Here is a 21,566-nt window from a genome sequence, read left to right as displayed (position 1 = left end):
TGAGGTCGGGCCCCGAGAGACGCTCCAGCGCCGATCGAGTTAAGGCGCGTCGGGAGCCGACGCGGGTTGGCGAGGCTGGAAGGGGTGTCTAAGACTCATAGTAGATCCCTCCGCGCGCAGCCCGGGCCGGCGCTTCTTCCTGCGGGAAACCCCTGGGTGCTGAAGGCGGCGGGGCCTGGCCGCGGCGACAGCGGGGCGGGGTTTGCGGTGGGAGGAGGAGGCCGAGGCGGAAGGACACACGAGGTTGCTTCGCTGCACACCCAAGAAAGTTTCAGCCAAACTTCGGGCGGCGGCTGAGGCGGCGGCCCAGGAGCGGCGGACTTGGGGTGCAGGGAGTGGAGGCACGGAAGCCCGAGCTTCGGGGCGCAGCGCTAGGCCGTGAGCGGCAGAAGCAGGAGGAGAGGAGGAAAAAGTGGGGGCTCCTCTGTCGGGACCCCCTCCCCATGTGGATCTGCCCAGGCGGCGGCGGCGGAGGAGGAGGCGACCGAGAAGATGCCCGCCCTGCGCCCCGCTCCGCTGTGGGCGCTGCTGGCACTGTGGCTGTGCCGCGCGACCCCCGCGCTTGGTGAGTATCGGGGCGTGGGGTGCTGTCCCCTGCGCCCCGTTCCATGACCATCCGGCCCGGCCCGGCCGGCCACCTGGGGCGACCCTTCCCACCCTTCAGTCCTCCACTCTGCGAGAAGGCCGGGCTCGCCGTCGGCGTGGAGTGAGGCCACTTAGTTCCTAAAGTTTGGACATCATCGCCCCCCCCCCCCTCCCTGGGCGCGCCTCCTCCCCCGCGCTCCTCGCCGCCTCCTGCTCCCCTCTGCCGGTGGCCGCACGCACGCCTCCTCGGCCGGAGGCGGGCAGCAAGTCTCAGAAACTCCCTTTCTGGAGCACTTGAGTTCGGGGAGTTGGGCAGTTTTGCCCACTTTGCTCCGCGTTTCCTGGGGTCGAGGGAGAGCCAAGGGCGGGCTGCCCGGGACAGCCATCGCCGGCCGCGGAGCGCAGATGGGCTGAGCGGAGGAATGCCAGATCCTGGCGTGGAGGGAGCGGGGGCAGGGCCTCCAAGGCCAACGGCTTACACCTTCACAGCCAGGCTTAGCTTTGCTAAGAGGAGGCCCACAGTCTGAGTGGGTGGGTTTGGTTTGGATGGGGACAGGGTTCTGCGGCGCGCCTGAGTTCTGACACTCTGAATCCACGGTCCCCATGAATCCGGTGTAAAGTTTTGCTCGAGTCTTTGAAAGGTGGAGGCAGGAGCAGTAGGAAAACTGGTGTGGCTGCTTGCTGAGCCACATGATTTAAAAATCTCCACTGCTGTTATTCTTACCGAGGCGCAGAGCTCGGGCGCTGTTTCAGAGTCTGTGTCCAGCCCCAGGAATGTGGTGTGACGATCACCAACTCCTTCAACCTGGCAGCAGCTTTTGCTGTTCTTTTGGCATGGTTGGAGGTGGGGCGGGGGCGGGTGAGGACCAGTGGATACGTTAATTCAAAGTGGTGCCTTCGAAAGCTTCTTTATGGTTGGATATTTGCAACAGTCTTTCTGAACACGGTTGGATCAAGGAAAGGAAATCGAATCATATCTTACCCATCCCACCCACACTCTTAGATTGCAGATTTCTTCAGACTGTTTAGTGGAAAGAGCTTGGGCTTTGGAGCTCTGCTCTTTAATCCTGGGTTCAAATCCAGCTCTGTTGTATGAACTCACCAATAAAATGGGAATGAAATTACCCAGCTAATAGGATTAATTAAGAGAATGTATATTAAACCCATGACAGTCAAAAGGTATTCAGAAAGTCCTTTCAGGGCAGGGCTGTGTTTTTTTTTTTTTTTGAACTCTCTGATTCCAGTGGGATGGTGGCTTGTGCATGTTTGTTGAACCGAAAGGGGCCCCTTCTTTTCCTAGCCTAATCTGAAGGAAGATTTTTTACCCTTACCAAGAAGACTAGTACATGATCTATGTCTCTTTGCAAAGAGAAAGTTATGAAGATGAGCTTCAGAAAACTTTGCTTTTTGTTCATTGTTAACAGACAGTCGACATGCCAATCACAGATGTTTAAAAGACATCAAGGTTATTTATCACAGTGCTGGGTTGTTCAACACCAACCAGATCCTTCTTGGAAAGTTCAAATTCCATACACTTCTGGGTCCCTCAGAATTTCAGAAGTGGGCTAGGATGCTGTGTGATGATGAACCAAAGCTTTTGTTTCAGAAGCGTTTAACAAAACACATATGATAGTATTTTTGCCTTTCCTTTTTCTTTGAGTGAAAGTTCTAGTATAAGTGTAAATTTAGGATAGAGAGGAGTATAAACAATGGGCTAGTCCGGGGTTATAATCCTTGGTCTACCATTAGCTTGTTTTAGTAAATAATTTAATCTTCATGGTCTGTTGTCTCATCTATGGAAGAGAACCAAAGAGATCACTTACTTTAGAGAGTTGGAGGGAATAATATGTTTGCAAAGCGATTTGCTAAATTAAGTGTTTAATGATGAGACTGATGTCAGAAATAGGATTACTCTGACACACAAGGTTTCTCTCATTCTAGGACCTATACTTCTGCACTGATGAGGTATTGCTCTTACTAGCTAGCTTTTAGGTGGACGAGTCGAGTGTTAGTGTTAGCTCAAAGGATAGGATTTAGGTATTTTGATTTTTAGGTGTTCTTCAGATGCTAAACTACACAAAAATAGAAGAGATTAAAAAACCTGTTTATTGGTACAAATCTTGAATCTTTTCAGAGTCTAGCAGTGAAAGCTGCTTGAATCTTCTCAATTTATTATCATTGTGTTTCGCCAAGGTACCAATTATAACACACCCTTCCAAACTTTTGAGTGTTCCTGTATTTGGCTAGTGGCCAATTGTTAATTTAAACATCGCTGAGTTCCTAAGGCAAGGAGCTGTCAACCCATCTGTCTGATTGTCTAAACAGCTATCAAGACCACCCCTTGCTCCTTGTTTTCTTTTGCTTTGCAATGGGAAGTGACTCCCTGGTTTTGCTGCCTGCTAGATGATTTCTCAGTTGAATTCTTCGCTTGCTTTTAAAAAAATCACCAATTGTTTTTTCCTTCAGATGGAGACAAAACTTACCCTAAAACTGTTTTCCTTTTTCTTCTTGTTCTCTCTGTATTGTTATTATTTCTTGTTGGGGAAGAGGGATGAAGGAGAGTGATTTTTTTTTTTTTTTAGTCTCTCTTTTCTTTTTCCTGATTTTTTGATTCTAAACAATATTTGCCACATCTTTTTGGCATCTCCCTGTGCCATTCCCACTCTACTGCCTCTCCTGTGGGCTTCTTATAGCATAGAGGAGTAACTTTCGGTTCACCTGAACTATAGTTGCTGACTTCAGGAGCCTTAGAAAATGTTTAAGTTCGGTGGGATATGCTTGGATGCTTCAGACCAGCCTTACAATACATTTTAAAAATATCACACCCGCAGAAATTCTATTTTGCCCACAAAATTTGCATTGATCTAGTTCCCACTCTCCGATGCCATTCCTAGTGGTCTTCCTCCTTACCCTGTCCACGGCAGTAGAGCAAAGCTCCACATCCTGGCTGCTTCAAAATCAGCTGGGGTGCTTTTGGTGCAGTAGATCTGAGATTCTGTATTTTTCAAGGTTTACAGGTGATTCTGATACAGTAACTTGGTTGGAACTCAATGATATTTCATTATTCTGCCTTCAGGTGAGTATATGGGGTCTTTCCTTTTTAATTTTAATAATTTCCAGAATGGGCTGAACCTTAATCAGCCGTTCCAGTATTTAACCCTTCTGACTCCCAAAGGTTTTGAAAATTGCCAGCATAAAAGCTATAGAGTATAATACTATTTCTTCTTGTTCATCTGGGCACAATGGGTCCACATTGTCTCTTTAGAAGGGCTTCATATATTTGCAGGATATTATTATAAATGGCCTCCTCCCTTTCTTCTCTCTTTTTCTTCAAGCTTCATTCATATGTATCATTTTTGGACAGTTTGTCTGTTGGTCCTTAACGGTTTTAGAGCGAAAAATTCTAAGCAATGGTTTGCATGAGAATATACTCCGAGGTTTTACATTATACTGTGTGTACGGTGCTTATTTAAGTGCTTCTTTTCTTGACATCTCTGGATGCCGCAACTTGAACCTTTTATTTTACTTCCACCCTTTCCTTATTCTCCTTCTCTCTTCTTTCCTTTCTCTGCAAATGACTTGAAACCGAAGGGTTTTCTTTTCCTCTACTTTTCTTTCTTATCGGGCTACCATATGCATTGTATTTTGGGCAGATCACTGGACTAGAAGCCAGAAGACCAGAATTCTCCTCCAGGTCAGTTATTAATTAGTCTTGTGCTGTTGCTGGAGGGGCACTGCTTTGGTCCTCCGTTTGCTCGGGCACTTTGTTCATAATCACTGAGCCAAGACTAGAGTCGAGACTAGAATTTCTCTCTTCTGGTCCTCAGTCTAGTGCCTCGTCCATTCTCCACACCACTTGCATCTCTTGTACAAATGAGCTCATGTACACAAAAGTACTTAGCACTTCCTCAAGTGCTTATTGTTAATGTGTGCCTCTTGAGGAAAAGAACTGTGTCTTTTCAGTTGTGTTTATTCTGATGCCCCCCCTTGTACCTAGTATGGTGCCTTGGCATCTAATTGGCACTCAATAAATATTTGTTTAATTGACAATTACTTTTAGTCATTTTCTTATTCTGGACTACTGTGGTACTCAAGTCAGTTTTTTAAAAGACAGTATTTGCAAGAGTTATTGTTTACCTTACATTTGGGGGAAGAACCAAATTTTTCCCTTCCCCAGATGTTTTATTTAAACTTGCCATTTTGAATTTCCCTCTCTCTCTCTCTGTGTGTGTGTGTGTGTGTGTGTGTGTGTGTGTGTAGTTTCTTCTCTCTCTCTTTTTTTTTTTTTTCTGATCACTTCTGACCTTCATAAAGGTCACTTTTACTTTGGAATTTAACCTCAGAGGTGCTGGCACCCACCCCCAGCCTCTCACTTGAGTTGCTCCTACTGCTTCCTGTATTTACTATATTACTGTGGCAGCAATTTCTATTATTTTGTCCAGAGTTGCCACACCTGACTGTAATTTGGACATTTTGGGGACTCTTGGAATATAGTGTTTTTAAAATTAGAATTAAGAAAAATTTTTTTATTTTACATTGGAGTGTAGTTGATTAACCATGATGTGTTAGTTGCAGGTGTACAGCGAAGTGATTCAGTTATACCCATCCAAGTATCCTTTCTTTTTCAGATTCTTTTCCCATTTAGGTTATTACAGAATATTGAGCTGAGTTCCCTGTGCTCTACAGTAGGCCCTTGTGGGTTATCTGTTTTAAATATAGCAGTGTGTACATGTCAATCCCAAACTTAGAATTAACTAAGTGTGTTTAGATGATTATTTTGAGTTTCTTTTTCATCCTGAGCTGGATATTGCAAACTTGTACTAGACTGAGAGGATATTTACATTAAGTGTATTTGTTTTTTCCCACCAAGAGGGTTCCCTTGAAAACCACCACCACTGACAAGCAACTCTAACAGTGAGACATGATAAATAAATTTTTGAGAGAATCATAGAGTGTGAGCTATCTCCAAAATGAAATTTGTTCCTTGAGGGCAGGGACCATGTCACACACATCCCTTCTCCGACCTGTGCCCAGCATGCAGAGTCAGCTGGGCAGCAGGTCCTGGTTAGAGCACCTGTGACTCCTGCTCTGTCCTCCCCAGCTTTGGGACATTCTGAAAGAGCAATGGTGAGTCAGGGGTGTGTCCTTATACTCCTTTCTCCTTTGAAGAGGAAAGATCAGTTGAAGGCTGACCCCACCTACAGACTTGTATGCTGTCTCTTTTTATTAATTAACGGGTAGCTGAAATTTTCCTCTTTATTGGCTTATGTATTGGGAGGAACTTTAAAAAGTTCACCTAGTCCTATCTTTCCCGTGCTGATTCTGATCCTCTCACAACATCCTGGTTAAGATGTAGCCTGCCTTTTTTCTCCTTGAACACCTTTTGTGATAGACAGCTCCCTGCCTTCGGAGGCAGATGAGTCTAGATTTGGACAGCTGTAATTCTTAGAAAGATCTTTTCATATTCAGCTGTAATCTGCCTCCTTATGACTTGCCCCCATTGGCATTCTTCTCAGGCATTTGTCTCAAAGAGTCCTGAGCCCTTTGTGGGTGACAGGGATCCAAAGGTACCCTTTACTGAACTGACACCCACCGCTCCGTAGAAGGAGTTAAACTCAGTGAGGAGCATGAAGATGATCCCGTCTGGGGTGATTGTTTGGGTTAATCACCTCAGCCCTATGTGTTTTATACTTCCCTGCCCAGAGGGGCACTTGTGGGAGGGAAGCGTTTGTTGAGCAGTGTTCCCCTAACCTCTCTTATAATAGGAATACCTGGGGTCTTCTCCTGGAGATTCTGATCCAGTGAGTATGGAATAGTGTCTGGGAATTTGTATATTTAAGAAATAGCCAGGTAATTCTTACACTAGGGAAGTTTTGGAATCACTGCAGAGTGAATCTAGGGAAGCCAAGGGCTTTTTGTTTTGTTTTTGTTTGTTTGTTTATTCTTTGATAGTGCTAGAGGTGGGTTGCTTTGACTGCGTTCTGTGGTCATTTTCTTCCCCTGCTTCTTACGGAATGCCTAGCTCACCAGGGAGAAGGAAGCTGCTCTGGTGTCCCCATAAGGCTAGTAAAGTTGTTTTGTTGTAAAAAAAAAAAAAAAAAAAAGTTTTTTTTGTGATCTGTCCAAAGTCTTAGGACTGCCATGTGTATGTCATGTATGACTTTGGTGGAAGCCTCCTTATCCCTCCATCAGAATGTTACCTGAGATACCAGAATACTTAAAAGTTCCACAGACTTTTTGGTGTCCATTAAGGAATTCTGTCCTCAGCCCTTGTGAATGATGCTGTCTTTGAGGATGTCTGCTTTGTTAACCTATGAACACATTCTGGTGCAGGGATTTCCCTCAGATATGTTAGTGCCAAAAAATATAAAGGTCACTCATTTCAGGCAGTCCTGCTTTGGTGGGGTGTCTGGGCTGCTGCAGCGAATGGAAGAAGGAAGGGAGAATAAAGGAGGAATGGAGGACCTCTTGAGCAGAACTGAGCAGTCTGCAGGAACGGGCCCAGGAGTGCTCCACTGACAAAGACACTTGGTCTTGCTGTTCTTTTTTTTTTTTTTCTCTTTTTTTGCGGTACGCGGGCCTCTCACTGTTGTGGCCTCTCCCGTTGCGGAGCACAGGCTCCGGACGCGCAGGCTCAGCGGACATGGCTCACGGGCCCAGCCGCTCTGCGGCATGTGGGATCTTCCCGGACCGGGGCACGAACCCGTGTCCCCTGCATCGGCAGGTGGACTCTCAACCACTGCGCCACCAGGGAAGCCCTGGTCTTGCTGTTCTTGATAAGAAGAAGGAAGTGGCTTCAGATCTGAAAGGATATGCTCATGGCCTCTGGATGGGACAAACAGCAGTGTTCGTTGGCAGTGGTAGGAAGTTGGCTGTAGGTCTGTTCTTTCTTTTCTCCTCTCCCTTTTGAAGGGAGGACCAGCTTTGTGGCAGAAAATACATTGTGACTTTAAAAAGAATAGTAAAGCCAAGAAGGTGGGATGAAAAGCCATAGCTAGGAATGAGCAAAGCAAAGCAATTATTGTATTAATTTACTTATATATGTAAATATATGTTTCTATATAATACTCTAGTAGGAGCCCTAGCTATATTGGCTCTAAGATTTATTGCCTGTGTAGCTCTTCTCTCTTAGTGGTGTGTTAGGGAGGACTGTGGTGTGTTGTCATCCTTAATTTGTGTGTTTTCCTTAGTATCATGTGGCAGGGAGTACAGGGTATTTTACTTTTCTAGCTGTGTGGGAATCACTGACCAAATGGAAGATAGAGTCCTGCCCCCAAGGAGCTGACATCATCAGGGAGACAAGACAGATGAGCACACAAAATTAGGAACATGAAGTACAGTTATTTAGTAACTTATCTACACTCTCTGAGAGCAGTTTCCTGTAGTCAGGGTGACTAAGAGCTGTAGGGTCTGAGGGAGGAAACTCTAGGACCACCAGGGAACGGCGACCCCCAGCTCACCCCTGCTGGGCTTGTCTGCTGTTCTCCTCTTTCTCTGTTGGAATTCAGAAGTATCAAAACTTGACTGGGAAAAGACAAAGACCCCTTGTTTGGTGGGGGTGTAAATATAAATTTGGCACCTGCTGTGGTGTCTTAGTGGGTTTGTGGCAAGAGAGAGGGCTGTGTTCTCAGTCCTGGATGCTGACTGAGCCTGATCTAGGACAAGTTAAGGTGGAAGGGGCTCCTTTGGAAGATCGAGTTCTCAGTGGCAGTAGCTGAAGGAACTTCTCATCACAGTCAGGCAATGACTGAGGTGTAGCGTGGACACACCCCGAGTTGCTGCCTCAGGTGGCATTGATTAATCATGCTGACGTCTCCCTCACCCTCTTGTGCTTGTCTTGGCAAAACCCTGTCCTACTAGCCCCTCAAAGTTTGGGGTTTACTAGATGATTGGACAAACTCCTGGGAGGTCATTTTACTGTCCCTTGCCACTCTTGAACTGCAGGCGGGTTACCATGTTCCAGTTCCGGTGCCCTTGCTCTCCTAGTCATGCGGTGAGGGGCCTGTGTCTCTCTTTCCAGTGGACTGGAGCACCTTCCCCAGAGGCCTCTAGGGCAGTTTCTGGTCTTCAAGTCATTTCCTTCTGCAGGATATTGGCAGTGACTCTGGTTCTTTGAATGCCTCAGCCAAATATCGTGCCAAGGTGGACTCATCATCTCGCAAAGACAGGTTGGATCTGTGGGTGTTGCAGAACCTGTTTCTGGGTTAAGGGTAGCGCTCCCACCCTCATATATTTATTCATATGGAGAAAGCGTGTGTGTATTTTGTGAGGTAAGGAAAACATGATGATAATATTTTGACTGGAGTCAGATATTGTCTCCCTAATAGTCTGTTGTCTTTTAACAAATAGTATCCCTTTAAAATACAGTTTTGCTTGCTGACTAAAGTGTTGTACAAGAAGCTGTGGTTACGTTCTAAAGTATACTACCTTGTTCAGAGGCAGGTGCCTTTTTAAATTGTTTGCTTCTTTTTCATCTCTTTTTACTCTCTCTCTTTTGTGAGGAGATTCTGGGAGGCTTTTAAACCTCAAAGATTAAATAGCCTATTTTAACTAGTACCTAACAGGGAGAGGTTGCTGTGTTGGCATACTTATCCAACATTCAAATAAGAAAAATTGAGAACTATTTATACACTAATATGTTCTGTTGAGTTTATGAATATGAATAATAAGAAAACTAGATAGTGCTAATTTGTTAACTTCTCTGAATGGTTAATGTGGTATGCTGCAAAGAAACTTTTGTTTAATTCTCTGCTTTCACATGCTTTTGTTTGTCTCTAAAGTGTGGAGAGTCATTGAAGTTTGAGGACATCTATGTTTTGATTATTACTTTTTACTATGTTTTCTTTGCATAGAATATGCCTTTACTTATTTGCTATATCTTTTTAAATTGGAAACATGAAGGGTATTTACTTTATTACAACATCTAAAGCACTTTCTAATCTTTATGAGGATTATTAGAGAAAAAAACATATTTGTAAATCATGCAAGTTTTGGATGTTACTATATAAAGTAAGTAACAATATGTCATGGCTCCTGTGACATAAACTTTCTAAGACATTTAAGGAAAATGGTTGTAACTGAAAACAAACATTGTTACATTTTAAGGTAGGGTTGCATCGCAACAGAATTATTCCTTATGTTTACATGTAATTAACTCATATTTACACTTTGTTGATTTTCTATGGCACCTTTATAAGATTTTTTTGGGGGGAGGGGGTTTTAAAGTAATTACATTTAAAGATAGTTAAGGACCTTTGAAAAGTCTAGAAAAGTGTAAGAAAAATCCACAGTCTTAACCACTGTTAATATTTTGGTGTACATCATTTGGTCTTTTCATCTACTCTTAGTTTTAAAAATTGTATATTTATAATGTATATACAGTTTTCTGTTCTGCCTTTCTTTGGTGATTTCTCCTTTGCTTTGGTTGCATATTTGGCTCCATCTTTTTTTTTTCTCTATATAAATGGCACTGATCTTCTTTATACAAAAATTTCCCTCTTTAGGATTTTTCCATTAAGCTAGATTTCCAGAAGAGAAATTACTATCTCAAAGAGAGTGATTTTTAAAAATTGGGAAATAGAATTTTTTAAACAGAAAAACGTAAGAGAAAATTAAAATCTCCAATAATCCTATCACCTCCAATCAAAACCCACACTTGCTATTTTGTTACATTTCATACAGTTTTGTTTCTGTGTCTCTTACTATAATTAGGACTTTAACATATTACAGTTTTACCAAATACTTCTGCACCACTTAAAATATTGTGAACATTTTCCCATATATAAATATTTCTTTCTTTATTTTATTTTTTTCTTTCTTCCTTTTCATTGAGTATAGTTGATTTACAATATTGTGTTAGTTTCTGGTGTATAGCAAAGTGATTCAAAAAGAATATATATATATATATATATATATATAAAATCTTTTTTCAGATTCTTTTCCATTATAGTTTATTACAAGATATTGAATATACTTCTTGTGTATAAATATTTTTTTAAGAACATGGTTTTAAAGGCTGCATATTGTTCTATCTGAAGATTCTATTATATTTTATTTAAACTGAAATCTATTCTTAGTTCCCAATTTTCATAATTTGTAAATAATGCTGTGATGAACATTTTACATATAAATCTTGATAGGAATATTTATTTTCTTAACATAAATTCCAAGAAGTCAAACTATTGTATTAAAGAGTGTGGATCTTTGTGTGGCTTTTGATATACACTGCCAAATTTCCTTCCATATAGTTTGACCAAGTTATACTTTTATCAGCAGAATATGAGACTCTCAGTGTTTCCAGCCATTGTCAACACTAGTTTTTATTTTTACAACTCTTTACCAGTTGGGTAAGTGGTAAATGCTACCTCATCTTAATTGGTCTCTCTGCTTACAGTGATGTTGAATGTTTTTCATATGGTCAGTAGCCATTTGTATTGCCTTTTCTTTTTATTTCTTTATTTTGGTATATTGTGTCTTTTATTCATCAAGGTATTTAGTTTTTGGTTACTGATTTAAAATATTTCTTTAAATATTAAAGGTATTATCTCTTTGTCTATCTTAAATGTGTCAAAACATGTATGGACACGTTAAACTACATAATATCAAATTGCTACCAATATTGATATCAAAAATTTATTTGATAGTTTTTTAAAAAATCCTTTGATTTCTAATGTGCTTGGTCAATTTTCTATGTATTTGTTAACTGGTATTTTCTGTAATTACTTTAAAATTCTAATCTGACTGTATCATAAATCAACAAGCTGTCAGTTTTATGTGCCCAGAAAATGCACATTTACTTTAATACCTTATGAAAAGATGCTGGAAAAAAAACAGTGTATTCTGGAGCCTGATAAGTGATTTTGGTGGGTAGAGGTTAATCTGCTTCTGTGTTGTCTTCTGAGATATCCAAGATCTTGGAAGTGGGTAACATCCCATTAGGCAGGGCTAATATGCACTATTAAATCTGATATTTTGGCCTAATTGATAATTGTGCAATGGTCTAGCCAGTCAGTTTGGTCGGCCAACAGGATGACTAAGATTCCTTCCCCTCTCCCTTCACCAAATTGATTAGTTGTGGGACAGAACTGACTGAATCAACCTGTTGTTTTGGCACCCCACGAACACCACCTGTTTCTTAGCTTTCTCCCTCCAGCCTCCCACTGCCCTAGTGCAGTGCTGTGTGCACAGTGGGTAGGAGATCAGTGTTGTTGCTGAAGAATGTTGCAATAAAGAAGAGTAGATTTGCTTTTTTTTTCCAAGCTTGTATGTTCTTAAGGCATCCTGCTGCTTTTGGCATAAGAGTTCCAGCTGAACTGCTCTATGTGGCAGCCCTGTAGGTCTTAAGTATTTGATTCAGAGTAATTTCAGGCAATATTAATGCTTTCTTAAGTATCATTGGAATTTACTGGGCTGTTTGTTTGCCAGCTATTACCGTATTTAGCATGAGGAGACCTGGGGAACAAGGACCTTTCTGACCAACCAAAGAAGGAGACCTCTCTGTAAGATTGCAGCTTTTTTTTTTTTTAAGGTGTGGTTAAGAGAAAGACAGTTAGATTCCAGTTTGTGTCCCCTGGTCTTTGCCCCAGCCACAAAATTAACTTACGGATGGGAAAAGAGGCTTGATAGTGAAGCTCTTTCTCATCCTGAAGTCTAATACTGTTTCTGGGAGGAAATTAGAGAATTCTTACGCCTGGACTGTGCACGGAGAGGCTTAATCAGCAGGTGAAGTTGCTGATTAAAAACATACGTTAATGGACGTTTATTCTCATCTTTCCTCTTGAAGGCTTATTACTTTTCTGCTTTGTCATGATCTGAATTTATTTTGGCCCAATCCTTTTCTCCATCCTACTTTTGGGATTAGCAGCCTTCCCTCTATGGCTTAAAATTTCTCTGCCTCAGTTTTTCCATTTTAAAGATGAAGATAGTATTTGAAAGGACCACTCGATACAATTAACATAAAACGTGAAACAACCCTAACATTTACATAGCAATGCAGAGTTTACAGAACACTCTTACACAATTGCCTCCTTTAATCTTTACAAAATCTCGGTTGAAACTGAGCCTCTGAGGGGTTAGTTGGCTTGTATACCATTGTTTAGCCCTAGATAATAAGTAACAGAGCTGGGACTTAAATTTGTGGTTTGACTTTTAAAACCTCAGCTTTTTAAAAAAAAATTGCTTACTTCTTACTATGTGTCTGTCCTTCTCCTAGGGGCTTTACATATATCTCCTCATTTAATTCGCGTGGCTATCCTTTGGGGTAGACAGTAATTAGCTATATTACAGGTAAGGAAATCGGAGCTTAGATTCGCAGCTTTGGGTGTTGGGGCCAATCATGTGGTTAGTGAGGGATGGAGCGAGGATTCAGACCTCTGGCTCTAGGGCCTCTGAAGTCAGCCATGGCACTTTCTGTACATTCACACGATTACCCTGCACAACAACCCTTTGAGATGGGGAGTAGGGGAAACTGAGACCTGTAACATGCTCAGGATAATGCAGTTAGTAAGTGGCAGGTTTGGAATTGACTGATTGATTGACTGATTGTTTTGGTCTATTTGTCTCCCTAACCCTTACTCATTCTAGTACACTGAAAATCCATGTTTTTCATCATAGGTTCTCTGAATGTAGGAGCCAGCTGTTAGGAATCATTTGTACCTTCTGAATAAACGGGTTGATTTTAGTTGACTAATGGCCCTGGGCTTCTCTCAGTTGATTTCTATCATCAGGACAAGCAGACTGAATTTGGGTTGAGAAGAGGGGAGTTTCCATTAAGGATGTCTTTAAGCCAGAATGGGCCACAGCTATGAGCTCCTCAGCAACCTGCTCTCAAGAGCAATGGCCCAACTCCTAAGGGCTCTGCTTGGGGACATTTCTCTTTGTGTTCTGAGAGACTTCTCTTTGAGAAGGAGTTGTCAGCTTAGAGGGAGAAAGGGCGGGGATACACAGGGCTCTTAACTGACTAGCCTGTGTCCCTGTTTCTTAAGCACTCTATGCTTAAATTTCATTATTTATAAAATGAAGGTAATAGCAGCGTGTAATTGCTAGGGTTGTTATGAGGATTAAATAAGTTAATCAGTGTTATATTTGTAGTATGGTGCCTGGCACATAGTAAGAGTGCAGTGAATAGTAGTTATTGTTGGTGGTGTATTTTATGTTGCAGTTTAGACTGGCTTTTTGTTGCTTTCACTTTAATTTAATCAAAAGTGGATGAGTGATTCAGATCCTTGGTGAGAAATAGGAGCTTCATGTTTGCAGCATGTAGACTGTTCACTGGTTTCCCATGAACCTGTAAATATTTAAGGGTATTATATTTGAGTCTGTTCCCTTAATGGGGTGTATCTTCAATTTGGAGAATTTGTCTACTATACAAATTGTATTGATACGTATTCAATCATTTCCCCCTTATTTATTCACCAGACATTTGTGGTTGGATTATGTTTAGTACAGAAACTATGATTTTTCTGAGGTGTAGCTTTGAGGACAATATCAGGTCCAACACTCTTGTTCCCCCCTTCCCTATGATATGATAAACATCGTCATGTGCCATCTGGTGTCACCATGCATTTGCTGTTTTAATTAGCCTTATAGCACTTAATGGAATCTCTTTGGAATAATAGAAATACCTCATGATCTGTTATTACACCTTTAGGGGCTCCTGGAGATTTTGGGATCTCGGGCTGGGAACCACCCATCTAGTCCATCATTGTTTTACAGATGAGGAAAGCAAAGCCCAAGTGACTGGCCAGAGGGCCCAGAGCTAGGTCAAGGTTGGGGCCAGAATCCAGGCTCTCGTTTTCTAGTCAAGTGATCTCTCCTCTATACTCCTTAGTCGAATGATGTATCAGTATGTTGACCCTCTGATTTTTGAAACCTGAAAAGGGAACAGTGAAGGAGTGAGAAGGGTGGGGGAGGAGAGAAGTGTGACTATATTGTAAATGTCAGTGACAGCAGAGAAAATATTTGCCTGTGAGACCCTGCCTGTCCCTTTGGACTTCTTTGTAGTTAAGACAACCCAGCAGGACTGGAGTCGTTAGTGATTCAGAATTGGATTAGCCAGGACTGGTGGAGTAACTTTCTCAGAAAAGGGTTTCATATTTTAACATTTGTTTCCCATGACAGTTTACTTATTCTCAAGTTTTGGCAGCCTTGAACAAATGGTTGTCAGGTTTTTTGTTTTGTTTTGTTTTAAGACAAAACTCCAAATTTTATTTTGCCAATTTAGTAAACTGTATTCTACCTACCACTCCCTTCTGCTCCCTCTGTAATTATTTCTAAGACTTTGTTTTTCAGTTGTGGGAGTATTATGAAAGGTTTTCTTTTATGGTCTGAGATATTTATAATTATGTGTAAGCACACTGAAAATGTAAGTGGTGCATATGTTAACTCAGATACCCTTAAAACACTTAAAATATTTCCCAGTAATTTAAATCATCCTGCAAAGGCAGCTGCAGCCACTTACAGTAAAAGAGAGGAGGTATATACTAAGGGTAGCAGCATTTGAATGTAATTAAGGTAGATAAATGTGAATGTCACTTTGGAGGAACTGTATTTGCATGAAAGCTGACCGGGGCATGCTTCTTTATTAATAGAGTGAACGAAACAGACAAAAAACTCTATCCTCGTGGAGCTTATAAGAAGTAACAAGAGCTTCCATATACTGAGGGTTTATTACGTGACAGATGCCTGGGGAAAAAGTGCTTTATGTGTTTGCTTTAGTCCTCACAGTCGGTGTTATAATTCTTACTTACTGAAAGATTAAGGCATGGTCATCCAGGTCACCCAGTTAGTGATGAAGACCAGGAGCTGGTATAGACCAGGAGCTGGAACCCCCCTTGCCCGACTCCAGAGCTCACACATTTACCCACTATTAAGTGACGCCTTTGTCGTTTGGTAGAGTCCTGTAGCCCTACAGATAGTGTAACTTCGGATTTAGTAATATTTTCTGTATTAAGTTGACTTAAGTTTTACTCTTCTTAACATCTGACTTCTGAATGAACATTTACATAATGTGAAAATTATTTAAATGTCAAAATTCCATTTTGACGAGTTGCAGTTCTTTCTAAATCGCTTTGAAAATGGGAGGGATGGGTTTATATTTGTTGTAATCCAAGGAAAGTTGTCTAGCATTTCTCTATTACTTCTTGATCTTAAAAGAAATTCTTTAGTAGATTAAGACTAGGGATGAATGTGTAGCTTTTTTAAAAGAATAAAAAACATTTTGAAAGTCTGAAAATGGCAATCCAGAGTCCTGTTTGTGCCAGCCTTTTAAATTGCAGATGGCTTTTCTTGACTGTGTGCTTGTATTCTTATTGTATCTTTCTGAAAGGGATATAAAAGACCATGTAAAATGATTGGAATGCATATGAAAGTGGACATAGCCAATACTAAAACTGCCCAGTACTAACCTATCTAGGCCTGGGAACTTTGAAATTAACTGTGTGTAGCATTTCTACACATAGTGTTACAGAAAAAGCATGAGGATAACCTTGTCTTTTCTTCTTTTCTGTGAACATTTTCCTTATTATCTCCTTTGTCACTGAAAATTGATGGTCATCAATACTAATAGATGAGAGAAGTATGTTTGACATCAACAGAATCCCAGATAATCCCTTCTGTTTTAAAATACAGTCTAAACATGCATGATCAGACATGTGGGTCCTTTCAGACATACTGGACTTTCTCCTTCAGGTTTAGTTGTGTTCAGCTGCCAGTTGAATGGTGAAGGAGAGAATGCCCAGGGATATGAAGCATAATGAGAGGTAAATGACAGTAAAGGCTGATTATTTATGACTTTTAGATACCCTTCCAAATACATTTTGATGTTTACTTTAGCGTAGCTGGTGAGTTTTGGAACCAGCTAGGCCTGGCTCCGATTCTTGGCTAAGGGTATTGGGCAAGCCACTTAGCTTCTCTAAGTCTCAATTCCCTGATTTATATAATTGTAATAATAGTAATACCTAACTTGCAGGAGTGTTTGTAAATATTGGAAACTGCATACTTAACTGCATGGTTCTGGGCACAGAATAGGCGCTCAAGTGCAGGGGGCCCCAAAGTTTAAACTTCATTAGTCTCATGGCAATTCCTCCTTTGGAAGATGTAGTCTGGGAATACTTGTCTCTGGACTTCTTGTTTTAATATCTTTTAATGATTCCCTTTAGACTCTGCTCCATTGCCAAGGCAGGATTATGGATCACCTAAAGAACAGACTAAAGCACTGTCATTTTAGTAATTTAAAGTTTGCAGGATTAATTGTGTGTAAGTCCAAAGCCTTTCTGACACTTTTGTCTGCTCAGTTTGCAGCAACTTGCACCTATCACCTCAGAAGCAATTAGGTTCATAGAAAAAAATTATTTAGTATTTCAAATCAAAGCTGGAGAACTCTTTCAATAAGGAGGATCTACTTGGTTGGCTTATTTGTTTCCATCTTTCACCCCTGAGTCTTCATGGAAATCAGGTTTGAAATGTTAGAAGCAGTTGGCTTTCAGCATTGGGAAAGCTTATCTAATCAGGCATGTGAAGTGGCCTATGTCAGATTTCTGTGCCAGAGAAGGCGAGGGGAGGGTGAGGAGATTATCGCTCTTGCTTGTAATTCCTGAGCATTTTTGAGACACTAGGAGAGCAGTGGGGAAATATTTTAAAAAATGGTTGAAGTTGGTTACTCCAGCCTAACACACATAATACCTCCCATCCCCATTTAGGCTGGTCTCATCATATAGATGTATGTGATCTAATTTGAGTCATGTAATAGTTTATCATTTGGGGGCTAGATGGTGAAGTTTTTCTGTTTCACAGAATTTTGGATTGGGAATTTTACATACAATAATATTTTACATTAAATAGTGCGTCCTGGTTTATAATCACTTTTATCAACATGATCTTATTTGAGCCACAAATGAAATCTGCTGAGGAAGGAGGGCTGGTGATATTTTAGTTTTACAGGTGAGAACAGTGAGTCTCAAATAGCTTAAGGGAATTCCTCTAGATTGCATGGTGAGTATATGGCAAAGCCATGATTAGAATCCAGGTCTAATTTCTGGGGCAGTTCTTGTTTCATTATATCACATTGCTTGCTCCATAATGTCCCTAAATCTGAGTTCTGTTCCCCATGATTTGAAAGGATTCTCTTTCCTTTTGTTTGATTAGTTGTGTCAGTTAGAGCATGACAGTAATGAAGCAGAGGTTGAGGAGTCTTTCTCTAGATGGGTAAGTTAGCTTTTCTTAAAGCTGTTCTGTGCCTGCAGTAACCAGTTGTCCCTGCTGCTGTTGATCCAAAGTGAAATAGGCTGGAGAGTGTGGCTGACTCACCTTAACCCATCACAGCTTCCACATGTTCTGCCGGTGGGTCCATAATGTTGTGTTCATTTACAAGCATTTTATGTGTTCTGGTGTCTGTTTCTTAGTATTTTTTCCCCAGCTGTTTTTACTGTCTCAAGCCTTCGTTCTTCCGGAGTGGCCTGAAGTGACTTTGCTATTCCTTAAAGTTTCTCTTAAGTCTCTCAAGAGCGTGCAGCATGGGCTACCCCTTAATGTAATTTTATTTCATAGCTCTTGGCATTTCTCTCCTTAATCATCATAACCTCAAATTTAAACAGAATATAAATTGTTTATACAGATAGGCATGTCAGTTTTGCACTCTCACTTATGTAAGTGCACTTTAGCATTTCTTCTTTCCTTTTGATCAAAATGAGGAAATAGAAAATGTTTTGTTATGGTAGTTTACGCATACACCCACAAGGAAATGCATAGCTAGCTTCTGTGGGAACTGTAACTGATACATTTTAGGGAAGAAAATGCATGATAGCTAAAATTTTAACTCTGCCAAATGGTCATGGGGAAAGAAAGAAAAATGATGAAATTCACATATTGCACTTCAGTTTAGCTTGCTAATTCTGAGGCTAAAAACATATGAGCTTGTGGCTTGTTACGTCTATTTGTACATGGAAGTATGCTGGCCTTTCCACAGAGTGCATTTCAAAAGTTGTGCTTCTCAAAAAAAAAAAAAAAAAAAAAAAAAAAAAAAAAAAGTTGTGCTTCTCATTCAACGGAGCCATCTCAACAAGTGTTCTTTCAGGTGTACAGTGTAGGAAAGCTTACTGCAAAGAGTGGCCAATTAGTTAGTTGAAGGTTTGACACCTCAGTATCAACAGACTGCCAAATGGACCATTTTGTCTCCTCTAGCAGTCCAGTTGGACATTTGGCCATGCCCTGTGGTCAGTTGAGAGCTTCCTCGATAAAGGTCACTGTCATCTAGCCGCATCGGGGGTGGGGCTGCACCTCTCTCACTAGGAAGAATTTGGTGATTCTATGTTATGAAAGCTGGGATTCCCCGTGTTCCATCAACCTGAGGGGAGCTTTGATAGCAGGATTGTTATTGTTCCTGAGGCACATAGATTGTCCAAAATGCATATCATTTGTCGATAGAAAATTGGGAATTGATTATATTTTTTTTATTCGTGCCAGGTGGAAATTAATAGACTTGTTATAGTCACTCTAGTAAAGAAGTATTTATGGTATTTAAATTTCAAATTTGATAATTTGGATTTTTGAATTAAACAAACATCCCAAGTTTAAGAGTGTGCGTGTGTGCATGCGTGTGTTTGTGTCTTGGGAGGAGGACGGATAAACCTTGAAACTGTTTTAAAAAAAAATTTTATGATAGTGCCTATTCTCAGTTGGCACCAGAGAATAACCATCCAGAGTGTTGTTCACTTCTAGTGAAAAGATTTAGGGAAGTTGTAACTGGTTTAATAACCATCTGTGGAGTGACATAGATCGACACACCCAATTACACAAGACCTGAGTCTGAGAACTGTTGATGTGCAATCATCCCATCAGCATCTGCTCATCATTATCAACAACAATAATGGCTCAGCTATTTCTTTGGGGCCACATGAAAAGACAGTGCACCCGTAGCTAAGGGCAAGTCAGACCTAACAAAAACATAGCCCTCCCTGACCCCTTGCTCTCAAACTATGGTTTTCTGAGGTTTTGAAATAGTTCACTTTATTTCTTGTTTGTCATTAGTTTTCCTTTTTAGATACCGTGTCTTTCCAGCTCAAATTTTTGCCGGAACCAGGAAGGGCAATGTACTATGGGTCATTTTTCTAACCCATTTCTTTGTCATAACTGTTCATGTCCATGGCTTCATGCTGCTGTATGTGTATGAAAGTATTCAGTATCATTTTTAGCTTACACCTTTGTTACACCTGCTGTCAAACCACTTATGAGCACTTTCTAAAATAAATCATTTTGGTCACTGAGTTGGAGGGAAGGAATCAGTTCACAGGAATAAATTGACATGTTGAGAAGATAATATCTAATAGATGGCAAAGCACTTTCATGTGCATTATATCTTTTATAAGATCATGTGTTCATTTGTGGAGACTGAGGCAGACACCCTGTGAGACCAAATCCAAAGTCACACTGTAGGTACCAGGGATAGTTGGAGAACCGAAGCCAGGTCTTCTGTCTGTTCCTTGATGTATAACTGGATCATCATTTTATTGACAGAAATTTGGGATCTTTCTGTTTTTAAAAGGTACCCTTTTGCCTTTGGAAGCTACGTTAGCAGTTCTTTCCAGAGTGGAAAGACAGCAGTTATATTTTTCTGCTTTTGATAAAAATCATTGATTTTCTCTAAATTTTTTTTGTTTCTAACTAGAATCTTGTAGCACTGCAGGGCTTCTGACTAAGGTGCCTTTTGGAAAAGTAAGGTTTTACAGAAATTTTAAAAATTTTTATGTATTATTTATTTTCTTATTAGTCATCAATTTTATACACATCAGTGTATACATGTCAATCCCAATCTCCCAATTCATCACACCACCACCCCCAGCCCCCGCCGCTTTCCCCCGCTTGGTGTCCATATGTTTGCTCTCTACATCTGTGTCTCAATTTCTGCCCTGCAAACCGGTTCATCTGTACCATTTTTAGGTTCCACATACATGTGTTAATATACGATATTTCTTTTTCTCTTTCTGACTTACTTCACTCTGTATGACAGTCTCTAGAGGCATCCACGTCTCTACAAATGACCCAATTCCGTTCATTTTTATGGCTGAGTAATATTCCATTGTATATATGTACCACATCTTCTTTATCCATTTGTCTGTCGATGGGCATTTAGGTTGCTTCCATGACCTGGCTATTGTAAATAGTGTTGCAGTGAACACTGGGGTGCATGTATCTTTTTGAATTATGGTTTTCTCTGGGTATATGCCCAGTAGTGGGATTGCTGGGTCATATGGTAATTCTAATTTTAGTTCTTTAATGAACCTCCATACCGTTCTCCATAGTGGCTGTATCAATTTACATTCCCACCAACAGTGCAAGAGGGTTCCCTTTTGTCCACACCCTCTCCAATATTTGTTGTTTGTAGATTTTCTGACAATGCCCATTCTAACTGGTGTGAGGTGATACCTCATTGTAGTTTTGATTTGCATTTCTCTAATAATTAGTAATGTTGAGCAGCTTTTCATGTGCTTCTTGGCCATCTGTATGTCTTCTTTGGAGAAATGTCTATTTAGGTCTTCTGCCCATTTTTGGATTGGGTTGTTTGTTTTTTTAATATTGAGCTGCATGAGCTGCTTGTAAATTTTGGAGATTAATCCTTTGTCAGTTGCTTCATTTGCAAATATTTTCTCCCATTCTGAGGGTTGTCTTTTGGTCTTGTTTATGGCTTCCTTTGCTGTGCAAAAGCTTTTAAGTTTCATTAGGTCCCATTTGTTCATTTTTGTTTTTATTTCCATTACTCTAGGAGGTGGATCAAAAAAGATCTTGCTGTGATTTATGTCAAAGGGTGTTCTTCCTATGTTTTCCTCTAAGACTTTTATAGTGCCCGGTCTTACATTTAAGTCTCTAATCCATTTTGAGTTTATTTTTGTGTATGGTGTTAGGGAGTGTTCTAATTTCTTTTACATGTAGCTGTCCAGTTTTCCCAGCACCACTTATTGAAAAGACTGCCTTTTCTCCATTATATATTC

The 21,566-nt window shown here is 40.7% G+C and overlaps 1 protein-coding gene across 1 annotated transcript in view; it reads left to right on the top strand.

Annotated features, from left to right (window-relative positions):
* Window positions 1-242: 242 nt before the first annotated feature.
* Window positions 243-21,566, top strand: part of NOTCH2 (notch receptor 2) — a 177,826-nt gene continuing 156,502 nt past the window's right edge. The window contains exon 1 of the mRNA XM_060028014.1: window positions 243-565. Within this exon, the coding sequence (XP_059883997.1) occupies window positions 493-565 (73 nt within the window). The 5' untranslated portion in view covers window positions 243-492. The remainder of the gene's footprint in view (window positions 566-21,566) is intronic.

The sequence above is a fragment of the Delphinus delphis genome, chromosome 1 (genome assembly GCF_949987515.2).
Source record: "Delphinus delphis chromosome 1, mDelDel1.2, whole genome shotgun sequence".
Lineage (NCBI taxonomy): Eukaryota > Metazoa > Chordata > Mammalia > Artiodactyla > Delphinidae > Delphinus > Delphinus delphis.
Note: the sequence above shows the minus strand (reverse complement) of the source record. Positions and strands in the feature narration are given on the sequence as shown.